The sequence below is a fragment of the Colletotrichum destructivum genome, chromosome 8 (genome assembly GCF_034447905.1).
Source record: "Colletotrichum destructivum chromosome 8, complete sequence".
NCBI classification, from domain to species: domain Eukaryota; kingdom Fungi; phylum Ascomycota; class Sordariomycetes; order Glomerellales; family Glomerellaceae; genus Colletotrichum; species Colletotrichum destructivum.
In genome coordinates this window covers 1,434,692-1,450,948 of record NC_085903.1, presented here as the reverse complement: position 1 = coordinate 1,450,948, position 16,257 = coordinate 1,434,692, and the positions used below count along the sequence as shown (strand labels likewise).

At 54.7% G+C, this 16,257-nt stretch overlaps 5 protein-coding genes across 5 annotated transcripts; 2 read left to right on the top strand and 3 right to left on the bottom strand.

Moving 5' to 3' along the window:
* Nucleotides 1–158: 158 nt before the first annotated feature.
* CDEST_12283 (Putative glycosyl hydrolase 36, aldolase-type TIM barrel, glycoside hydrolase superfamily) lies at nt 159–4,431 on the top strand. Its single transcript, XM_062928439.1, has 6 exons — nt 159–1,285; nt 1,390–1,588; nt 1,643–1,856; nt 1,928–2,200; nt 2,255–3,385; nt 3,448–4,431. The coding sequence occupies exons 1-6, from the start codon at nt 627–629 to the stop codon at nt 3,678–3,680; spliced, it is 2,709 nt and encodes a 902-aa protein (XP_062784490.1). The 5' UTR covers nt 159–626; the 3' UTR covers nt 3,681–4,431.
* A 302-nt stretch (nt 4,432–4,733) lies between these two features.
* On the bottom strand, nt 4,734–5,486 carry CDEST_12282 (Putative Phosphoribosyltransferase domain, adenine phosphoribosyl transferase; the record flags this gene model as incomplete). Its single annotated transcript, XM_062928438.1, has 2 exons — nt 4,734–4,879; nt 4,961–5,486. The coding sequence occupies 2 exons, from the start codon at nt 5,484–5,486 to the stop codon at nt 4,734–4,736; spliced, it is 672 nt and encodes a 223-aa protein (XP_062784489.1).
* Nucleotides 5,487–9,041: 3,555 nt separating this feature from the next.
* CDEST_12281 (uncharacterized protein) lies at nt 9,042–13,242 on the bottom strand. The gene is made up of 4 exons (XM_062928437.1): nt 12,369–13,242; nt 12,072–12,295; nt 11,359–12,012; nt 9,042–11,295 (listed from the first exon to the last, which is right to left on the bottom strand). Exons 1-4 carry the CDS (start codon nt 12,753–12,755, stop codon nt 10,725–10,727), a joined length of 1,836 nt encoding a protein of 611 aa, XP_062784488.1. The 5' UTR covers nt 12,756–13,242; the 3' UTR covers nt 9,042–10,724.
* A 275-nt stretch (nt 13,243–13,517) lies between these two features.
* Nucleotides 13,518–14,933, bottom strand: CDEST_12280 (Putative peroxisome biogenesis factor 2/10; the record flags this gene model as incomplete). Its single annotated transcript, XM_062928436.1, has 1 exon — nt 13,518–14,933. One exon carries the CDS (start codon nt 14,931–14,933, stop codon nt 13,518–13,520), a length of 1,416 nt encoding a protein of 471 aa, XP_062784487.1.
* Nucleotides 14,934–15,308: 375 nt separating this feature from the next.
* Nucleotides 15,309–15,740, top strand: CDEST_12279 (uncharacterized protein; the record flags this gene model as incomplete). Its single annotated transcript, XM_062928435.1, has 3 exons — nt 15,309–15,361; nt 15,429–15,573; nt 15,654–15,740. 3 exons carry the CDS (start codon nt 15,309–15,311, stop codon nt 15,738–15,740), a joined length of 285 nt encoding a protein of 94 aa, XP_062784486.1.
* Between the last annotated feature and the right edge of the window lie 517 nt (nt 15,741–16,257).

Below are 16,257 nucleotides of genomic sequence, written 5' to 3'. Positions count from 1 at the left end.
GCGCCACATCGGCTTCCGGAATGCCCCGGCCCAGCAACTGGAGCCAATCAGAGGGTGTACGTAACTAATCTGCGGCCCCGGGCATCTGGCACCACTCCAAATCCATCATCCATCCACTTATTCAATTTATTGTTCAGTCATTGATTTCCTCCATGCACCCAATGCCAATCGTGACATTCTTCTGGGGCATATCGGAAGTCAGCATGAAGGAGTCCTGGAATTCCTGAACTGATTGCACCTTTTCCCTTGATTTCTTACAAATTTGCAAATCCCCTGGAACACTGCACGTCCAGCCTCGATGAATCATCTGCGTACCTCCTGTTCGCCGATGCCAATTGGCCAATTAAGCGGATCCTGCCCGTGCCCAGGTGACAGCCGCTCGCTCTTGCGTCAAGAGACGGTGGTGAGCTGTTAGTGCAGCAACAGGTCACAAGACTTGTCTATTTGACTTCACCGCAGATGTCTCCAATCTTCTGCATAGTTCAGAGCGTTTAACTGCCTTCCAAACTTCGCCGTTGGCCCGTTGAACAGAAACCCCTCATTGTTACAAATCCCTACTCAGAACCGTTTTACGTGTTCACACCCCCTAACACCTGGAAGCGGTCGTGTATTGGTATGACATCAATATGTCATCAGACAACTACAACTTCGCCGACGTTTTTCAAGCTGTCTTCATCTCAAATCAGAAGCCAGCACCGGAGCCCATCGCTGAAAAAATGAAGGCTCTCATTCAAAGCTACCCCCCGTTGGGTCAATATACGCAGGTTTCGAATGGACGCCTCACAGTGACTGCAGTTCTCGAGATACCTGCGTCCCGCGCAAATGAGCCGTGGGAGGTTGCTCTATGGCACTCCAGTGATGGAGCTGAGTGGGTTGAGACTGTTCTCGCTCGTGTTCTCGACGAAAACGCTCCGACGACCTTGCAGATGGTCCCGGACTACGTTCGGCGGCTTTTCTACTCCGCTTCCGTTGCGTTCAACAAATCGCTCCAATTTACCCTCAAATTCCGGCACAGCAACGGTGAACCTTGGAGGTGGACCCGTGACGAGCTCGGAGTTGGTGATGGTACGGTGGTCCTGAATGCGAAGCCCGTGTTCGAGAGCGTTTCCGAACGCTTCGACGACATTGTCCCTGATTTGAACCCTGCATGGGAAGTGAAATCCTTGATGAGCCAATGCCCCGGGACTCGGCTATGGTCTCTGAAGGCCGCCGTAGACGGCGTCGAGGGGGATGTTTCGCAGCTTGCCGACTTCTCGTTGGGCGTGCCATGGGGAGGCTTCCTGAGGTAAGGAATCGGTGCCACTCGCCCATACTGACAGTCGACACCGGGCAAACACCTTCAACCATTACGTTTCACCCAAACTGTCTGGCTCGTACTGACAAATGCAGATGGTTTGCCCTCATTCGTATCTGGTCACCGTGGCTGGCTCCTCGCCATGGGAGGGATTCGCTTGCTCTGGACAAAGACGGCGTGCTTTGTTCGTTCCTGAGCCCGGAGGGAAAACATCTGGTCTTTCTCGCCGTCAGTGGGGTCAATAACGTTCTCTCTGTTTTCCGCAACAACGAATCCGGGCAACTATCTGTCCATGTGCGTATTGCCTCGCTTGATGATTGTTCATTCCCGTATGCTCACAACATGCAGGCTCGCAATGACGGCATACACTCCGAGTCAGCCATCATTCTGGCTGCCACAGGAGACAATTTTGAGAGCGCCAACGCTGCTGTCATGTACCAGGCCCGGAACTATATTCTGCAAGAGAAAAAGGCGAGCAATGAGCTATTGGCGGAAATGAAGGCCATCGATGAAGGCGTCAAGCCTGAATGGATGGAGAATTGGTATGACGGGTTGGGTTACTGTAAGTAGCCTGGGTTTCCCTCGTTTTATCCTGGTCACTGCGGATCAATTTTGACTAATATGGACAATCAGGCACTTGGAATGCTCTCGGACAGCGTCTGACGGAAGAAAAGGTGCTAGATGCTCTTGACAAGCTCGAGGAGAATAACATCAAAGTCACCAGCCTCATTATCGACGACAACTGGCAAACCATTGACTACAGAGGACATGGTCAGTTCCAACACGGCTGGGTCGAATTTGAGGCCGACCCAAAAGCATTCCCAAAGGGGTTGAAAGCCACGGTAGCGCAAATCCGGCAGAACCACCCGCACATTCAACACATTGCCGTATGGCATGCTCTCCTAGGTTCGTTTTCAGACCACAGATTATTCGTAGAGACAGTATCACTCACAATTTCAGGGTACTGGGCGGGAATTTCACCTGACGGTAAGATTGCGCAGCAATACAAAACAGTAGACGTCATTAGAGAGGACGCCGAGCGACGCAACCTGCCCCTCGGAGGTAAGATGACTGTAGTGGCCAAAGAGGACGTGGACAGGTTCTACAATGACTTCTACAAGTTTCTCGCAGACTCTGGGATACAGGGCGTCAAGACAGACGCTCAATTTATGACAGACACATGGATTTCGGCCAGCGCGCGTCGCGAGTTGATCGACGCCTACCTCGATGCGTGGACGATATCCTCACTGCGACATTTCAGCATCAAGGCCATATCCTGCATGTCGCAGACGCCGCAGATTATGTTTTATAATCAGATGCCGCGCAACCGGCCCGCGATTCTCTGCCGCAACTCAGACGACTTCTTCCCCGAGATCCCGGCCTCGCACCCCTGGCACGTCTGGACCAATGCACACAACAGTCTACTCACGCAGCACCTCAACGTCCTGCCCGACTGGGACATGTTCCAAACTGTGCACGACTACTCGGGTTTCCACGCCGCGGCGCGCTGTGTCAGCGGAGGGCCGATCTACATTACCGACGTCCCCGGTCAGCACAATTTGGATCTGATCAAGCAGATGACGGGGCCGACGATCCGCGGCAAGACTGTCATCTTGCGGCCCAGCGTAGTGGGAAAGACCATAGACCCTTACACGGGATATGACGACGACGGTCTGCTCAAGGTTGGAAGCTACCACGGCGCCGCTGTTACGGGAACCCCGATTCTCGGCGTATTCAATGTCTCGGCGCGGCCGCTGACGGAGATCCTTCCCCTCGCCTACTTCTCCGGGGTCCTGCCATCCATGCGCTATGTTGTTCGGGCGCACTCTAGCGGGAAAGTCAGCCGGCCCGTATCCCCCGGCTCTACCGCTTCCTCTCTGACGGTGTCTCTGGATGTCCGCGGATACGACATCTTCACCGCCTACCCGCTCTCGAGCTTCGACAGCGAAGTCAAAGGCAAGGTGTGGACGGCTAACTTGGGTTTGGTGGGCAAGATGACGGGCGCGGCCGCCATTCTAAACAGCGATTTCATGTTGCGACACGATGGCAAGGTCGAGCTCAAAACTCGCCTCAAGGTGCTCGGCGTCCTCGGTAAGACCACCGACAGACCATTGATCGGAAGGCAATATTCTAACATTGTGCGTGAAAAATAGGTCTCTTCATATCCAAGCTGCCAGAGTTGACGATAGGCGACGACTTTCTCATCACCATCCAAAACCAAGTGATCCCCGTGCACACTGTGTCCATCAGCAAGAGCCACGACTCCGTTGTCGAGATTGACATTGAAAAGGCATGGCAGGAAATGGGTCTTCACCCCGGATGGAGCAACGAGGTTGAGATTACGGTCATCTTTGCAATTGACCATGAAGGGTCCGGGGATGCCTAGATGCTTGATACAAATGTACTAACGTACACACGGTCTGACCAACTCAATCCCAAGGCATCCGGAGAAGGCGTTAATCGAATTGCGAGACTATAGAGACGGTACGCTGATTATAGCAACCAGCGAGATTGGCAAAGAGACTCCTACGCATTGGGCTATAACACATCTTTAGCTCTCGAGTTCTGCCCAACTGCGAAAAGACAAGGCGTGATAAGTAAGAAGGGGCAGCAACGCAACGTGCAAGGAGCCCGTGCGAAAGAGGACTTGTGACCTCCTGCGGTGTTATGAAGACAACTACAATGTAACTGTTACGCCTGGGCTAGCACCCGCCGCGTTGCAAACAGCTCTCGCTCGCTTTCGCCATCTGTGCAAGTGGAGGGCCGATCTATATCACCGAGGTCCCTGGTTAGCACAGTCTGAAACTATCAACGCTGAGAGCACTTTTGCGTAAGAGACAGGCGATCAACCTCGCAAAGTGTTCAAAATGTAACATGGCTTTTATGAGCGGCATTCTGATTTCGCACCAGGTAAGTGTGTACCTGGCAAGGTACATTGGGATCTCACTAGGCAGGCACTGATACGTGCTTGGCTCTCTATTTGGGACGGGGCATTTTTCGAAGTGCATACGCAGTTGCACCAGCAGACCCGTTGTCGATCCTGAACCTCTTTATATTCAGTCTAGACCGGTGTTTTGAGATTGACCCGGTCACTATGTCCATATCTTTTCATCTCATCATCTATATGCTGTCTTTTTCAATCAGTATACCACCCGCCATTTTGTCTTCCTTAACGCCGGCGCGTTGTCGGCGTTCGCGCGTATCCTCCTTGTAGAATGGAGCCCAAGTAAATCTCCGGCTTCGAGCAGTCCAGTCCTGGGCGGCTCGAGGCTAGGTCATTTCAGGTTCAGTATCTATGTACTTTTGAATGCTCAGGTCGTGCCAAGCTGGGGATGGAACGGAGACTCCAGCCCTATACCCAACGGTTAACGTAGTTGATCCGGATATATGTGTACTGCAAAGTGAGGCCGACGAGGCCGCTTTTGGAACGAGGATCGATTTATGCGTCTTCGAGGAGGATTACGGTCTTGGTGTCGCCGAGCTTCTCGCGGCCGTTCAAGCCGGGGATCTCGAGGATAAAAAGGTAGCCGATGATGTCGCCGCCGAGCTTCTTGACAAGGTCTGCCGCGGCCTTTGCGGAGCCGCCTAGCTGATGTTAGTAGGGACTTGAGAACATCGGGACGAGGCACACCAAAAGGCGACATGTCGTCGGGTGCTCGAGCTTACCGGTAGCAATGATGTCGTCGACAATCAGGACCTTCTGGCCAGGCTTGATGGCGTCCTGCTGCATCTGGAAGAAGTCGGAGCCGTACTCCTTCTGGTACTCGGCCGTTACGCACGGGCCGGGCAGCTTGCCCTGCTTGCGCACCGGTGCGAAGCCAGTGCCGAGACGGAGGGCCATGCCGGGACCGAACAGGAAACCGCGGGCGTCGAGGCCGACAATGACATCGGGAAGGGACTCGAAAGCTTCCTTAACCTGCAACTCAAGGATTTCGCCAAGCGCCTGGTGGACGACGGGGTCAAGGAAGAGGGGCATGATGTCGACAAAATCAATGCCCTTGATGGGGAAGTCAGCAAAGTGACGCAGGGCGCCCTTGAGCTTCATCTTCCCACTGGCGAGTTCGGAGGAGGCGGCGGCGGCGGAGGCGGGCTGTCGTCCCTGGGCATCTTGAGGGTTGACGGGATGGGCGGCCAAAGGGTTGATTGGTGCCTGAGGGGCGTCGGTTGAAATGGGGAGCTGTTCGGTGGACATTGTGAAGAGAGGAGGGGGGAGGAGAGGAGGGTTAAGAAGGTCTTCTAGGAGGGCTGGAAAGTGATAACAGGAGTATGTATCCAAGTTGGCAGAAGAAATTTTTGGGGTAGAATCCTGGAGAGTAGAGAGGGAGAAAGAGTGTGCGACTCTACGTGTGTGTGTGAGAAGAGGGGTGTGGGACACGACAACTGGCTAGCCAACTGCCTAGGTAAGTAAGGTTGGCGGTCGACATGGTGCCAAAGGTACGTGCGGATCATATTGTGCGCTGCTACAACTACGGAGTTCCTCGGTACCGCTTCTTGCTCTGGCCGAGGGGGAGGGGGGCAGGTGTGTGTGTGTGCGTCCCATTAGAATTGAGGTGTGTGAGAAAAGATTGTGGGAGTCGGGATGGCAGGCTAGTCCAGCTCGGCTCGCCGGGGTGGAGGGTGAGACAAGGCAAGAAAAGCACGGAGGCAGGCTGGCATATGGCGCGCAGAGAGGATGCAGTCCAGGATCATGGAGGTAGGTTGCAAAGACGGAAGGGATGAAGTGGTGAGAGTCGACGCGCGCGCCGCCATCCATCGATCAATACGTAGGTAGGTGTCTGGTGTGCTATACGGATACCTACGGAGGGAGTGGAGAGTTGTGATCCGGGTAGGGTGTCACCACGTGTGGTGCGAAGAAGTGGGCAGGTCGGTTTTTGATGTGTGGTCCGCCGTGAAAACGACAGCGTCAAAGGAACATGGCCGAGTCGGCCGTAGTGCTTGATAAGGTAGGGAAAGCTCCCGCGAAAGGCTTTTTGGGATGATGCCTAGATAGGAAGAGGTCCGTTGCCCACCATCCATCCACATGTATCCCTCTCTCGGCGCTCTTATTAGAGTCCAAACACTCACCTCACTCACACTCCCTGGATGCCCTTTTATTACACTGTTGCAGTCGAGCTTTGGGCAATCATCAATCATTGTGTTAGACACGAGACGAAAGTGTCTTGAAGCTAGCACAAGGTTCCTCTCGCGTCAGTTGTCTTGCATGTGCGCGATATCGTATCCGCCTGTGGTACGGATATCTGTCGTAGCAAATGGTAAGCCGGCAACGGCGCAGGTGGCATGTCTTCCCCTCCCGGCCGGCCTGTGCCAAAGTGCCCCTCCAATGCGACAACGACCCCTCCATGTCGGAAGGCAGGGCAGGGCAGGGGCCGCAGGGTCACCTACCTTGGATGAACGGACCAGGGAGCAAAGTAAAGTGTCTATGTAGAGAGGCACAGCATAGGTACCCCACCCTGCCACCATCTCCGAGAGAGGGTCCGGGACACTAGCTGTCCGCTGTCTCACCCTCATCAGTCCTCCAGCAAGACGCGAGCAAGCCACACAATGTTGAGTGGCACGCCGCCGGGCCATGAAGTATTGATGCCCCGACATTCGGTGGTCGCTCATCACCGGTCAATGGGCTTCGGGCAGTCAGCCTCTCTTCCTCGCCGTCTCCTGAGAGGCTGGTGAAATACGGGGTACATGTAGAGTTCAGGTAGGTCATGATGCAGTCTCGGCGGTGCAGGCTCGTCAAGCGCCGCCGGGGGGGGGGGGGGTGGGGGGGGCAGTTTCGGCTACAAGTGGGCGAGAACCTTCCTCTTGACGGTATGTCTGTAGCTTGCACCGAAGGACAACGTGCTGCCCCCTGGACATAGGCCTAGGGGTAGTTATGTACCGGGGAGGGAGGCAGAGAGGCAGCATAATAGGCAAGGCAGGCTGTTTGAATAAGGTTGCCGACAGAGCTTGGTTTTCTTTGTGTGGACAGACAGACAGTTTGCACGGTATTCTAGGATTTTGGAGGAAGCGAGAGAGGCGGAGAAAAAGAGGTGGTGCGATGGGTACCTGCTACACTACCTACCTACCTTATGGTAGGTTGGTTAGATATACTACCAAGAAGCATCTGTAGCCCATATCGTAGAGGGTAGATGGGAGCGGGTAAGGGCAGATAGGTATACAATAAAACACGTCTTCCTCCTGCCTGCCTGCCTTCCTGCCAAAGCAAGCGACACCACACTTTCCTCGTCAGCAACGGCGTGACATGACCCGAAACCTCGGCTGCCTTCCACGGCCACAGCTACCTACCTACGGCACCTCCATGTCGGACGGAATGTCCAGATCCAGCAAAGCTCAGGCAAACAGTGCCAGACCAAAACCATCATCTGGCATCAGTTAGTCCTATGCGAGGACTTCACTTCGCTGCGGTGCCTGCCTATTACTGTCTGTCGTTCTACGTTTCCCTGTGGCTCTGCCACCAGCAGCGAGCGATCTAGGTCCGACAGTTGTTTCGTACACACGCAAGTACGGTCAACGATACGGTCAAATCGGAAACCCACCCTCGCTGATCCCGCTAAGCTGTCTCGCCTTCCCACCGTTGCTTGCCTTCCCCAATATAGCAAGTACCTAGAGTCCGGAGCTTTTTGTCAAGTCGCCGTTCCCATCACCCTGCCGTCACCTCGCATTGACGGCTAGGCATATTGTTGAATCGACCTTGAACGCAACGTTGTGGACAGCAAACCTGCCGGTCCTCACATCTCGGTACGAGGCACGAACGAAGCAGTCTCATACGGGATTCCATCCTTCACCCAGCCGCAGCTTATATCAACCCTCACATCAATCACATCAACTCATCCACCACTAACATCACAACCACACCACAATCTCGACCACGCCCGGCCAATCCCATCCCAGACACATAGGGACCCGCCCTGGAACCGATGGCTGGGGTCAATCCAATCTGCCATGATGCACTGTACCTTTCCGAGCGGCAAGCTCTCGGCGACCCCACCCCATAATACAGAGCCCATCCCAGTGCTTCGAGACCACCAATCTTTGCAACCACTTTATTGGAACTCTGGAATCGACCGGCCCAGGCTATTTCTGGCTTGCCACCAATGGTCTGTTGTTCTGGGGCCCAGCTTCTCGTATCTACCTTCCGTCACCCACTTCATTCATCTTTTCGGATTATGGCTTCCAAATAGTGTAGTGTAGACACTGCGCCTGGTCGATCAGGTCTGGATCGCAACAGCCGCTTCTGCGTTACAACCTCTGAGATTGCACCTTTTCGAATTCCGTCGCGGTCTCCATTGCATCACAGCAGGGTCTTGACAGCTCTATCCGCCGCCACTGAATCCCGATAGGGATGCTACGGGGTAAGCCAGCGAACAGAGGCCCTAATACATCCTCCATTTTCCCATCGACATGCGTCTAATTTGCATTTCATGCCGCTTGCTGGCCCCGGAGGTCCTTCCGCCAGACGCGCTCTAAGCAATGTTACTCATTGGCATGTCTGCTGAGTGGCTTAAACCGTCGCTCTTTCTGTCATCGATTTAATTCATCACCGAGCCCTGTCGAAGCCAAGGACAAGATGCAACCTCTTCTCCACTTGCGGTCGGTTTCAAAGCGTCATTTCACCGGGCGGTTCGGACAGAGACGCTTGCCGCAGTACCTTGCTGTCCTAGACGTGCAGTCTTTGGACACTCGCCTGGTAGCAGCAGATGCCCATTCGTATTGGAACATTGGTCCTGCCCCATAAGCTGGGACTCCTCCTACCAAGAGAGGTGGTTACTTGCAATAGTGCATAAAATGGCCGGCGAAAGAATCCCAATATAGCCCCTTCTATGCAAACCGCAGAATCACTCACCCGGCAATGGGGCAGAAACACATAGGTCCGGGATCAACGCCGATTTCAAGATTGGGTGCATTAGCGGCGTTCAAAACCCTCCGGCCCAGGTGGAAACGGACCCGTCGACGCACCTGTCCGAGGGCAAGTTTCTCGCCAGGTGTCTCACGCAATCAACGGCCTCGATGTTTCCTACTCGGCCTAGGACTCCAAAGATGCCATGCCCCCGGGGCCGCTAGCAGGTAGTCGATGGAATGAGTCAGTTTTTGATGACTGGCATGGAACATATTTCCTTCACCGCTACTGTTCGGACACGGCGCCATTGGCTCGCAGTCTGGAGAAGGAAAAATCCTCCCGAATGTGCTACGGGGGGTAACTATATGCTGACGTTGCTCGAACCTGGGCGAGATGCAGCCAGAGAGCCCCGGGTCGTCGTCCCATTCGTGCCAGTTGGCAGCGGAAGGCCTGGCGAATCTAACGTTAGCTGGCTGGTTGCATCGAGTCCCGTAGACTTTGTCTGGAGCTGGAAAGCTCTTGGCTGATATAGCCCTGCTCACTAAACAGTTCACATCTGCGGACGAATACGCGAGCATGTCTTTAAAGCCTTTTAGCCAGAACGCAATACAGCCCGCCGTCTTGGACTGGTACCGATCTGGGAACCGGCTTGATCGTTCAGCGACTCATATCCTGACGGGCAATCCAAGCCGGACTACAACTTGACCGAGCCATCACGGAAGAGCTTGTTACATCCAGGAGGGTGTCATGGCCGGTACTGTGGCGCGCTGTGGCCCAAGGCGGGTGGGCAAAAGACAATCGGCCTGCAGCCGGCCGGATCAGTAACAGCCCCATATCTAGACAGACGATTGATAAGGTATGCTGGGAAACAAGCAAACATCCGACAGGAGGTTCCATCGCATCGAGAAACCTCGCCCGATAGGTGGCTCTAATGCTGCTACAATGTCACGAAGTAGTAGACGCCGCCTATTGATAATGTGCGTTTGCCAAGACTCTCCCCACCAGAGCGCTTCACGTCTCGAGAAGCGGGGTGGCAGTAGATCGCGTCCAATTCGGTCATTATTATTTCTATGTGATTATCATCTGCCTCCGTAGTAACGAGGCAGGTTTATTCATACGTCATGCTGAAAAGAGGGTTCTCTGAGCGCGCTTGGTATCTTATCTAACGTGGGAAACGTGAGCCAAAAAGGGGGTATCTTTTTTCTTGTCTTCCGCGACAATTTGCCAAGAGAGCAGGTGCATGCGCGCAAAACAAAACGAAGGGGAAAAACACAATACATAGAACGAGGGACGAGAAGGAAAAGACGTCATACGCCCAACAACATTTGACATCTTTCTCGTCAGGTTGGGGGGAGGGGTGACCAGAGAGGTGTTCAGAATGTTGTGCGACAACGAGGAAAAGGGGGTGGGTGTATTCTGTTAAAGTGAAACGAACACACCATCTCGAGATAATGCTTCGGAGTGAACAGATGGATGGAGTCGGTATCAAATCAGGGTAAGACTTAGATGCGGCAAGGGAAGACGGGCGTGTTGAATGGGATTGAATGGGATTGAATGAGAGTGACTTGTGGGTTTGGCTGGTTATTTGAATCGTTTCCGTCAGTGGAACTGCAGTCGGATGATGGAGAAGAACATGTTCTGTAGGACATGGAACATGACAGCCACACTGGTCGGCAGCAGCTCGGGCCAAACGGCGAGGTCGAGCTTGCCCTCCATGCCGACGTCGACGCCAAAGATCCAGCTGATGAGCGCGCGGACACAGACGGAAGCGATGAGCTCGCAGGCCCAGGTGACAGAGGAGGCCCAGAAGGTAAGCCCGAAGTCGTAGTCGTCGCCCGTTTCTTTCAGGTCAAAGGCGAAATAGGGATAGACGTCCTTGTTGGGGCCAAAATGTAGCACAAGAACGCTGCCAAGAAAGGCGGCCATGGAGACATTCTCGGCCAGGAAGCGGATGAAAACATTACGGGTGCAGACCTTTTGATACGATGCGTAAGACTGGTCCGTAAGGTTGAGGGCGACGGTGATGCGGTGGTAGAGGCGGGACATTGTGAGCGGGGTGAGGATGATGAGAGTGCTGCTGGAGAGGATCTGAAGGTAGATGAACTGCTCTGGAGAGCGGAGACGGGCGTAAAGAGCGCGGACGTAGGTTTGGTAGGTGAGCATGAAGTATCTAGATGATCATGTCAGTGATGCCCCTGGGGATCTCAGCGATATGGAGACATGGATGGCTCACAGTTTGAAGACCCAGCTCAAAGGATAGCTCCCGACTCTTTCGCCCTCGCGAATGCCTAGAAGCCAGCCAGTGAGAACATCGAGCAGATGGACAGTAATGATCCAGCTGTAGACATAAACGATGGTCTCCAAGTTGTTGTGGGGGAGCGTCCGCAAGTATATCTCGGCGTACGCTTCTCCTATCACGTACGCCATGAGGCCAACAAAGAGGGCCAGGCAGAACCAGATGAAGCGGACGAAGCTGGCGGGGAGCCACCTGCGGCGCATCCTGACGCCGCCCATGTGACGGGACTGCTCGGCGGCGATCTGGAGGGTGTTCTCCGGGTTGAAGGAGTCGCTGCTGAGATTTGGGCGGCGGCGGTTGTCGCGACGGGGAATGCTTCCTTCGGCCTCGCCTGTCCACCAGGACGACGTGAAGATACGCTGCGTCTCGGAGAGTGACTGGCGTAGCTTGAGGTGCCGCTGTGAGGTGAGAAGGATGCAGAATGCGATTGTGACGGGCATGGCCATGACAATGAAGGTCCAGGAGATCCATGCTGTGTTGTGTGCGGTGAGGAAACGCGTCTCCGGGCTGAGGTAAATGGGAACCGGGACCGTGATGGACACCAGGGCGATGAGCGACATGGTGATGGGGAACCCCAGGGACTGTGGCCACCTGCGCGCGTGTAAGTCGCTTGAAGTCTGCCGCATATGCGGGATATGAAGGACACGTACCAGTTCAAGCTGTACAAGTTGAAGACCTTGGTGATCCACATCAAAGCCGTGACGTTGTAGAACCCGTAGTAGACGAAGAGGAAGAACCAAAAGTTAATCTGCACTCTTGCTTCGCCGTGGCCAGGTATCTTATGCCCGGACCCCGGCCCGAGATCACCTCGGTCATCGCCGTCCTCGCTAGGAAACGAGTACTTGGGGAACGGTATGGCGCACCACGCAATAGCCTGTGCTCCTCCAACCATTAGCCAAAGCTTTGTCCTATCTTCTGTTTGCCGAGTCTCGAGCCTGTCAACGTACCAGAGCAGCGGGCATCAACACCAAAACCCCATACCGACTCCACCAAACATCGACGACTCCCTTGACGGCACTCTGCTTGGGCTCTACCCAAACATCGGAGATCTTGCACCAAGTCCTCTCCCACGCGCTCAAATCCTCCCAATCGCTCCTTGTGCCACCGTTATCGTAGCTGTCGAGACTTGACGCGGAAAGTAGAGCCCCATAGCCGACGTAGACGCTTCCGCGGTTGTTGGATGCGAACAGACCGAGGGTGCTGGATCGGCGTCGGCGACCAGGGACGTCGGACTGCTGAGGGACGGCGCGGAAGCGGCCCAGTAGAGGCGAGGCATCACTCGTAGGGCGTGTCCGGGATTCGTTGCCTTGTGTGAATTGGAAGAAGCTCGGCATCGCTTCGTAGTGTTGAGTGTTCGGCACGGTTCGTCTATTTTTGCGACATTGACGGTGTTGTTTTGGTTCCTTTGCTGGACGGAAAGTATATCGTCAGACTGCCGTGTGTGCACTAAGCCGTTTGACGCGGTTTATAGACTCGGTAAGTATGCGAATTACAATGCGCCGGATCCAAGTCGGGTCCTATCATGGGCTGTCGCTTGGTTGCTTATACGGAGGGCGGCGCGGGTCTGGGGTTGGAATGTTTGTGTTCTGCCGAAGCGTGGTGGGAGGACAGTGAGGTGAAGGAATCCCGGACGTTCATCCCAGTGGTGTAAATTGGGATTTAGTGGCTTATGACGCTTAGGCCACCGCGTGCCTGGGACGGTCCCTGAATTTTCGGCGGACATGGCGGATCCAACCCCGTTGCGCAAGGAGCGCTAGCGCGCTTTCGATGGGTACGGGGTGTGTTGGCAGTGGGGGAGGGAGGCATCGGCCAGCTAGCTACCTTCTGCCCGGATGTGCCCCGACCCGAGATGCGGCAAAACTGGAAGTATAGCATGAGAAACGATATTGAGTGCTACATAGTCTGTCTATGCGAAGGTTTTCGTGAATCATTGTCCAAAATGCCGGAGACTGACATGAGTGTGTCTACCGTCTTTGACTGACCGCCTAGAACCAGTTTCCTTATGGAGATGATCGCTTGCTTGTAGCATGCCGAGGTTTTCGCTTTTCAGATGCCAACACACCCGGATATTGTACAGCGTCGGGTTGAGAAATATGTTATTCATCCTGATCCATGGTCTCCTCGAAGCCTTCCGAGTCGCCAGTGTCGGTACTGTCGGTAGAGTAGTCTTTGTCCTGAGGGACGTCGACAAACTCGTTGTCAACTCCCCCGTCGGCTTCGACATCAGCTTCACACTCCACCTCCACGTCACTTTCGACGTCCTTGGCGTCGTCAGAAAAGGCAACGACCTTTGCAGTGGGTGACTTTCTTGGCGGCTCGAGGACGTCGCCGCTCCAGGGCTTGCATTCTTTGACAAGCTCGCCGCACCTAAGACACGTCCAGCCCTCACCCTCTTCTCTCTCGAGACGAGTTGCGAGGCAGACAAAGCAATAGACGCACCCGCAGGGAATTGTCTCGTATGGATTGGTGATGTCAGTCTGAGCCGAACCGATGACGCCACTTGATGCGGCCGCCGCCATGATCTCGGTTTCGGTGCTTGCAAGCGCGTTCTGGTCTTGGTAGCAGATGGCACAGGTGCGCTCAGGCAGGAAGCCAAGTTCGCCATTTGTCGTCTTCTCGTCGTCCCCCTTCGTGGTGATGATCTCTTTCGTCTTGCGCCATGTCCGCGAGATCCACCTCCTCCACCGGTTGATGCCAACGAGTGGTAGTATGAAGAGTAAGAATTCCGTAAAGGCGTGCCACACGAGTTGCCGATTGAGGTACTCGAAGGATACCTCTCGACTCACCTGGCTGGTTGGGGAAGCCAGGCGCATTCTCAAGACCCTGTCCAGGAGGGTGCGGTACCGTCCTTGCAGAAGAAAGACAAGGAAAGACACGAAGGCGGCGCCGGCATGCAGCGTCGTGATCCGGGATGTGATCCTTGACATCCGTTGCAGGCGAGGATTTGGATCGTCGCTATATCCGTCATCATGTTCCAGGAGCCAGTTCTCCCATTTCTCCCAACCGTATTTCCCCAAGACTGTGGTCAGTCCGTACAAGGACTTCTGCCACTTGGACGGCGGGACCAGGGCTGAACCGTTCGTGCGCGCATCCGTATATTTTAGGTTCTGCAAGGCCGCGCCGTACGTCGCATCGTTGTCCCAAACCGTCAACTTGAACAGGATAGCGCGGAGTGCCAACAGTATTTCTGCGGACCAGTCGTCTTTCAGGTGGCCGCCGGCAAAGTATTTGACTGCATCGCCGACCTGGCCGCGGAGGAGTTCCAGCAGCTCGTCATCCAGCAATTCGGCGTCAACCTGACCAACCCTGAACGCGGGGCGCGTCCCCTCTTGCGATGATACCGAGTCCCAAGCCGAGCCAAGGCGACTGAAAGGGAACGGCAAACGATCGATCTGGGCGCGAGCTCGTGATGTTTCGCGTTGCGCGGCAATGCGGGCTGCGTTGTCGGCTTCGCGGGCTTGTCGTCGGGCTGCGAGGCGCTGTTGCGCTTGCGCAAAGTTGGTCGATGTCATCTGGACGGCATTGGACGGTGTGAAGTGGTGGTGAGGTGCAAATTGCTGTGCATCACACCTCCTCACAGTGTTGGATGGTGAGGTATGGTTTGGTAGGGGCGGCGGAACGTGGGCGATGGAAGAGCCGAGGTACGCTGTGCCAGCGCGCAGCTGCTCCAGTTGTTTGTCCACTGCCGCGGGCGCTGGGGGCGGCAGCGGTAGTGGCCTGGCAATCCCGAGAGGTCGGCTGGCGGAGCATCTGACGTACCGGGGCGCCCGGGCCACCGTCCCAGTCTTCCATGCACCGTCCCAACTCCGACTTCGTGACCAAAGAAACTCTATGTTGCCTAGGCACCCACGTCAAGTATTATCTTACAAACCCGCCTTGCGTCTGCCATGCCTTTGGCGGCTTTGCAGAATTACCGTAGAGAGCAAGCTTATCTCAGACTGTGTGTCACCACACTGAATCCATGTTCAACCTTAGAGCTGAAGGCTCAACAGCTCAAAATGAACTAGCCCCAAGCAGTGCCCCTGCTCAATGCGGCTGACCGCGAGGCCACTTCTTTTTCGATGCATCTACCACGCTCTCATTATGGGTTCCCAGAAGAAAATACTTACGGACATGACCGATCTCCTGTTCGTCGAGAATCTCGGCTTCACGGTCTGCATGTGTTCTCTCACACGATTGGTTAAGATCCGGCCATCCCTGCTGCGGAAGCAGGTCAAGCTTATGCTCTCTAGCGCCCATTGCCCTCTATCTGCTCGGCCCTACAGTTCGGGAGGGCTGGAGACACCAGGGCTATGCACGCTTTCCAGGCCTGCTTCTAGTCTCTCTTGAGGGCTGCCGCAGTCTATACTCTCCGTGGCCAGTTTTTGTTACTTTGGCCGACGGACTTGCCGATAGACTTGAGCGAGGTCGGTGATGCATGTTGAGGTCGTTCCCAGCCATCTTCACCTATCATCATTGTGACGTTACTCATCCATCAGCAACAAATACATTAGCGACCATGAGTTCAGTCAGAAAATTGAATTGGGGCCGTCATCAGAATGTACTTTTCGATGTATTGCCTGCCATCGGAATCGAATAACTAGAACCCAACTATTGCAGACGGGTAAAATGGGAGGTCCCACGCGATACGACGTGCAGAAAGAGTGTTAGGAACCGCTACAATTTCGTGGCAGCAACCTCCCCATCCTGGACAGTGTACACTCATATCATTCTTTGCCCAATGGTCCGGAAAAAGGGGTTGCTCAACATGGCCTCGACGTAACCTGGCCCCCCACCCAAACCCTCGCAACAGTGCTTACCAAGATGCTTCTATTTTTCGATTGCCTGTCAAAATCC